The sequence below is a fragment of the Pyrus communis genome, chromosome 2, assembly GCF_963583255.1.
Source record: "Pyrus communis chromosome 2, drPyrComm1.1, whole genome shotgun sequence".
Taxonomy (NCBI): Eukaryota; Viridiplantae; Streptophyta; class Magnoliopsida; order Rosales; family Rosaceae; genus Pyrus; species Pyrus communis.
The window spans coordinates 31,059,953-31,067,068 of record NC_084804.1 but is presented as its reverse complement, the minus strand read 5'-3'; the positions used below and the strand labels follow the sequence as shown (position 1 = coordinate 31,067,068).

At 38.3% G+C, this 7,116-nt stretch overlaps 1 protein-coding gene across 1 annotated transcript; it reads left to right on the top strand.

The window, feature by feature from the left end:
* LOC137726767 (root phototropism protein 3-like) lies at positions 1–3,298 on the top strand. Its single transcript, XM_068465729.1, has 5 exons — positions 1–234; positions 370–511; positions 658–727; positions 837–2,123; positions 2,666–3,298. The coding sequence occupies exons 2-5, from the start codon at positions 399–401 to the stop codon at positions 3,218–3,220; spliced, it is 2,025 nt and encodes a 674-aa protein (XP_068321830.1). The 5' UTR covers positions 1–234; positions 370–398; the 3' UTR covers positions 3,221–3,298.
* Positions 3,299–7,116: the final 3,818 nt, after the last annotated feature.

The window sequence follows — 7,116 nt, the reverse complement described above, 5'->3', positions numbered from 1 at the left end:
AATGAGAGAACAACAGAGAGTGAATAATCTAAGTTAAGAAACTGAATCTCTGAAATTCTCTGTGGAATGTGCATTTGGGAGAAGAGAAACAACTAAACAATCAGAGAGAAGCAAAGAAAGGAGGCTGCGAGTGATCCAAAACAGTACTTACCATGCCCATTACTCCACAGCCTGTAACAACTCTTGGAAACCTCTTAAGAATCCGACAATTGAAGATAATTCCAAGCACCCCATGTGAGTGAGACCACTCTACTCTTCCCTTTTTAGTCTCCCTCCTCCCATATCTCAGTTTTCACTGCGCTATCTCTCTGCTTTCTACTGCTCTCACTTTCACTGCTATTTGTTGCCACTTTCCCGAGAAAATTCCAGCTTGAATTTTCTGGGATTTCTCCAAAATCATGTGGGATTCTGAGACTGAGTCGGTTGGAGGGAGAGATTACAAGAATGGAGTTCTCTGTTCATCCAAGCACAATGTTAAGACTGATGGCTTTGAGCTCAAAGGCAACTCTTGGTATGTACTATGAACTATCAAATTATTATATTAATTAATTGAAGTCTGATTAAATGAGATTTTAATTGTCCAGTATGCATGCTTTGTTGTGGATATCAATTAGCAAAGTTGATTAAAATATTTGGTGGGTTTGTTTGAATTAATAGGTATGTAGCAAGTGATATCCCAAGCGACCTGCTAGTTCAAGTTGGGGATGTAAATTTTCACTTGCACAAGGTATAAAACTAAACTTCGTTCGAACCCTTAATCCGAAATCTTACTAGTCTAATATTTTTGTTACAAGTAAACTTTAAGAGAATGAAATTTTATGTTTGTGTTGTCCAAGTATCCCCTGCTTTCAAGGAGTGGAAAGATCAACAGAGTCATATATGAATTACGCAACCCGGACCTGAGTAAGATGTGTTTGGATGATCTTCCTGGTGGACCACAGGCCTTCGAGCTAGCTGCGAAATTCTGCTATGGAATTGCTGTGGATCTAACAGCAGCAAATATTTCAGGCTTGAGATGTGCTGCAGAGTACCTTGAAATGACAGAGGACTTGGAAGAAGGCAACCTTATCTTCAAAACTGAGGCTTTTCTTAGCTATGTGGTTTTATCCTCATGGAGAGACTCCATTGTGGTGTTGAAAAGCTGTGAGAAGCTGTCACCGTGGGCTGAAAATCTTCAAATTGTCCGAAGATGCAGCGAGTCTATTGCTTGGAAAGCTTGTGCCAATCCAAAAGGGATAAGATGGGCATACACTGGAAAGCCAACAAAAGTTGCTAGCCCAAACTGGGGTGACATGAAGGACTCAAGTCCAAGTAGAAGCCAGCAGGTCCCTCCTGATTGGTGGTTTGAAGATGTTTCGATTCTAACGATCGATCATTTTGTCAGAGTTATTACCGCAATTAAGGTAAAGGGGATGAGATTTGAACTGATTGGAGCTGCAATGATGCATTACGCATCTAAGTGGCTTCCAGGTTTGATCAACGAAGGCACAGGTACAGCTGATGAAGGAAGCAACAGCAGCAATAGTACAAGTAATAGTAGCGGTAGTTGGAAAGGTGGACTTCATATGATTCTGGCAGGAAATAAAGATGAGTCTTCAAGGGTTCAGGCCAAAGATCAACGGATGATCATTGAGAGCCTTATCAGCATAATCCCACCACAGAAGGATAGTGTCTCGTGCAGCTTCCTTCTTCAGCTTTTGAGAATGGCAAACATGCTGAAAGTAGCACCTGCTTTGGTTACTGAGTTGGAAAAACGGGTGGGAATGCAGTTCGAACAGGCTACTTTGGCGGATCTTCTTATTCCTTCTTACAATAAATGTGAAACTATGTACGACGTGGATCTTGTTCAAAGGCTTCTGGAGCACTTTCTGGTTCAAGAACAGACGGAAATTTCAAGTCCAAGCCAACAATCTTTCCCTGGGAAGCACTATGATGACCTTCAAAGGTCTACTGGTCCAAATGCTAAGATGAGGGTAGCTAGGCTTGTTGATAGTTATCTTACAGAGGTGTCCAGAGATAGAAGCCTCTCCCTAACAAAGTTTCAGGTACTGGCAGAAGCTTTGCCCGAGTCTGCAAGGATCTGCGATGATGGACTTTATAGAGCAGTTGATTCCTATCTTAAGGTACATCCTTCTCCCGAAATTACTGTCCTGGAATTGCTCCTTCTATTTTGCCTGTTCATGATCTTACAAAAAATTGCCTTTTCATGCATGTTTTGAATACACATTGAAGGGGAAAAACATAGATGTAAAGTTTGCAACGTAGAGAAATGTATCAATCACATTATATAGTGCAGGCAAATTTTAATCTATGAGTGAACCTTTTTAATTAACATGGATGTGTGCTTGTTTTAGCTTCGATAAATGGGAGACATTACTAATTTGAATATTTGAGCCATGTATTGCTAATTTACTAGTAGTTCTACATTTTCGGAAGTGAACAAAATGCTTATATGTGATGCATTGATATCTATAGCAAGTGCTGCAAGTCGATTTGTGTGATGATGACTTGAAAGCACAACTCAACAATGTCATTTGCCTCTGGTTTATAGACTTGATGAACAATCGTTGAGAAATTGCTTTTGTTTCTCTCATTAATCGTTACGCCATTTTTGTTGCTGAATTGCTTTAGATTAAGAGTTCTCATCTCTTTATCAATTTAACAGGCCCATCCAACACTTTCTGAGCACGAAAGGAAGAGGCTTTGCCGGGTGATGGATTGCCAAAAGCTATCAGTTGATGCCTGCATGCATGCTGCCCAAAACGAAAGACTCCCATTGAGAGTGGTAGTGCAGGTCCTTTTCTGTGAACAAGTTAAAATAAGCAATGCATTAGCCACAAGCTCCCTCAAAGAAGCTGTAGACTCTCAGTATCAGCCAATGGTTTCGAATCGAAAAACACTACTCGAAGGGACCCCGCAGTCGTTCCAAGAAGGATGGGCTGCCGCCAAAAAAGACATTAACACGGTTAAATTCGAACTGGAGAGTGTGAAAGCCAAGCACCTAGAGCTCCAGCATGACATGGAGAATTTGCAGAGACAGTTTGATAAGATGTCAAAGAATAAACAGACATCGGCATGGAGCAGTGGGTGGAAGAAACTAAGCAAACAACTCACAAAGAACACAAATTTAGAAAACCAGAACATCGGGCCGGAGCACACAACGGCTGCAGATCAGCAGACTAGAAAGACACCTAGGAAGTGGAGAAATTCCATCTCCTGAAAATAAGAACGACAGATTGAAGGAAATAGATATACAGCTACATGTTTGACTATGTGTTCCAAAGGTTTTTTTTTTTTTTTTTTTTTTTTTTTTTTTTTTTTTTTTTTTTTTTTTTTTTTTGGTTATATAAGGGTTTTTCTTTCCTTTTATTTTTGTTATTTATTTCAACAGGAATTGCGAGATTTCTTTTCTGGAGCAATTGTTCCCAGAGCCTACCTGATTAACCTCAGTAACACTGAAATTTGATTGTACTATGGGAGTGATTTCTGCATTTCTCAATGCTGAAATCTATTTGTTTTTTCTTTTTCACTAAGGGGGAGAGGCAGGGACCCTAACTCAAATAGAGTGTGCATTACACAGATGACGCTTTAGCGTAATGGCGGAAAGCAATGATGCTCATACATTCTGATGCAGGTTAGATCTTTATCGATTTCTCTATCCTCTAAGAACTAATAATGTAACTCACTTTTTGTTTGTCCAAAAAAACAAAAAAAACAGAGGATTTTATTAATTAATAAAGATTACTAATGGGATTCTATACTAACCACATAGATAATCTACCACTTGCTTCTTATTTCAAAAGGGTTATTAAACCAAAATATCACCGCGACTGTATAACCGATTCATCTAAATCTTTCTCTTCCCGTTGCCCTTGCGAGTATAGGCAGTAGGTCAGCATTACCTTTTGGAAGGGTTTTCATATGTCTGGAAATTTGACATATCCGAAAGAATTGACCAGTCACCACACCAATCATAGAATTTGAGTCCACAACACGTCTGATTTTATGGGACCACACCAAAACTCAAGAGAGACCAAAAACAGTGTAGAAAGAAGAAAACAATGGCGATAAGATTTCCACTTAAAACATTTTCTCATGTTGCAACTAAAGTGGCATTACTGAGGTAACATGTCGGAGGTCTAATTGTTTCGAATGTCCTGGAACACATTTTTCCAAGTCATCTCTTTACATCTATGTTCCGAACTTTCTCTTTCCTGATTGTCCATTTAAAATTAAATTTACATATTATTTGGTCCCAAGATGTGAAATTGACATATTTGGTTTCAATAATTCATAGATGATCAAGTTGATAGTAAAAAAATTAAAAAAAATAAAAAAATTCAATGATCATATTGAAAAGTAAAATACGTCACATGTCAAAGACGAATTCTCTGATCATAAAGATTGTAAAGAAACATATAAAGGTGACAATTTTAGAATTTGGGTTTATGGACTGGCTCTCACTTACCACCAATGAAAATTCAAGTACATACAAAGATTTGGTTATCTGAATTTTGACTTTGGGACTCCACACAGAAACAACGGCGGCCTAGAACAAAGCAAACTTCAAAGAAACCAGCCATGGGTTGAGTCTATGGAACTTCTATGGAGCTTGGGAGGAGAGGGCAAAATATGGTGGCTTTGGGGTGACTGTAAGGGACAACAGAGGGGATTTCATGGCAGCTTTCTCAGGTGGGCATGTGGACGTGGTTTCACCGTTGTGAGCTAGTTGATTGCTGCAAGAAGGGCCGTCATGTTTGTAGAGGAGTTGCAAGCTACTGAAGTAGAATTTGAAGGAGATTCTGACATGCAATCGCTGCTATGCAACAACGAGGAGATGATATACCTAATTTGGGACAGATAAGAGAGTGGTGGATATAGCCCATTTTAGAACTCCAAAGAATCGTTGGGGCTTTATGAAAGAATCTCTCCTAACGAGGGGTTATATCTTTCAGGCTCTATATGTGGCTATATCTTTTGGACGTGCTATCTTAAATTTCTTTTAATGAACCCTTCAACCTAAAAGTTCAAATTATGATAAAGTTAGATTTCATTACTTATGAATCATTCGTTGGATTAGATTTTCTTATTTCAATTTCATCCGTTGAAAGAAACAAACCCCAACTTCGCCCTCTGAAATTATTTGATTTTCACGTATAACACAACAATTTAGAAAAAAAATTTGAAAATTTCACCCACTAATGCCCATGAGCGTTAAATCAATTTGAAATTTTAATTCTTATGGAATTTAAAAGAATTATTATTTACCTAAATTGCAAGAAAAATAAGTAAGAAAAAATAATTAAAAATAAGAATAAAAGGTGAGTATAAGTGTATTCACAAGTGGAGGGAAAGTGATAGAATTTTGCTCACATGGGTTGCTACTTGTCATGTTAGACGAGAAGCAAATGAGGCAGCACATAGGCTTGCAAGAGCAAGAATTGTAGAGCAACATAAGGTGGATTTAGTTCAAGGAAACGGACATGATAACAGACATCTTGATTAAGGATAGTTCTATTAAGTGATTACATTCTTTTCTCTTCTATTATGTAATGGTGGCCTCTTTCTTTCTTGATTCTGGTTTGAAAGTCCTTACAAGATTTTTTTTTAGAGGTTCACTTCTTTTTAATGTTCTATCCTTTTATACCTTTTTTTTTATCACCATCTTGATGATTATCGTACCTTATCATAAAAAAGATTTAGCCATTTCAGCCAAAATTTCCAATTCTAACTAAACCCCAATTCCCTTCTACAAGAGTTCAAATTTACTGTACCACAAACCCAATGACTAGCCTGACAAGCTTGTACATTTGATATCTATCATCTCCATAAAGATTCATCTACAAAGCTTCAACCTAAAAGTTTCACCTACAAAGCTTCAACAAAAAAGTTTCACCTCCAAAACTTCAACCAAAAAGGTTCACCTACAAAACTTCAACCAAAAAGTTTCACCTACAAAACTTCACCTACAAAGCTTCAGCTTCAAAGCTATAACCAAAAAGCTTCAACACTACAACATGTAAAACGCTTCACACACTCTTGATCAAGATAGTGTGAAGCAAAATCAATTTTTAGTGTCCTAAGAATAGATTCAACTATTCAAGCTATTTGCCCAAACAAAAACCTACATCCAAAAATCTACAATCAATAAACCTACACCCATTAAACCACAATCATAAACCTTTACCTATTAAACTATTTTCCAAGCACAAACCTTTGCTACAAATATTAAAAATAAAAAATTCACAAAAACCCAACATTTTAGCAATCTGTGCAACCACAACCATATGAACAAAAAACTTTAAACATAAACTTTCTTATCCTTTCTCTCTATTCACGAGGTCCCTGTTGCATATTATATAATTATTTGTATGCAACTCAAGTATATTATAAACAAAAATACAATTAATTTCATGTATAATACAAGCTTGGAAGATGTACTCCTCCACATACAAATTTACAACAAATACAGTCAAGAAGCATTGAATATTGTGCTAAGGATTGATGACAAAATTCAGAGATCCTTTTGTACATTTTATGGTGACTATATCAGCTCCCATATGTGCCAACAATTTACTCCACCCAACAGATTAAGCAAATATTCAAACAAAACCATGAAAGACCCCCACCTTTTAGTCCAAGTGACCCCTCCCCAATGATTTCTCTAGCAGCAGCACCCATCAAAACCTAGAAATAATCACAAAAGCCCCATTGTGCAACCACCTCACCCACTGGCCCCAACCACCCACGGTCTCACTCTCGTCCCGCGCCCCAGACCTGCGACACCCTACCTCTCTGAGCTGCGATGAGACAACCTACCCCACCCCACGGTGACTCCCTCTGCAACCTTCAACCTAAGATCACAACAAGCTTTCAATTTGCTGATGTCTTGAAAATCAAAGCAACCATTCTTTCCCGTGCCCCAGACCTGCGACACCCCTAAAAGTGTAAGCTTTGAATAAACCTGCAACACCCAGAACATTACAAGCTTTGAACAGACCAGTGACACCCACAAAATTACCAAGCCACCCACAGTCTCACTCCTTCCTCGTGCCCCAAACCTACAACCACTGGAAGCTTGCAACTTCAGCCCTACACCACGGCACCAACCCCTTC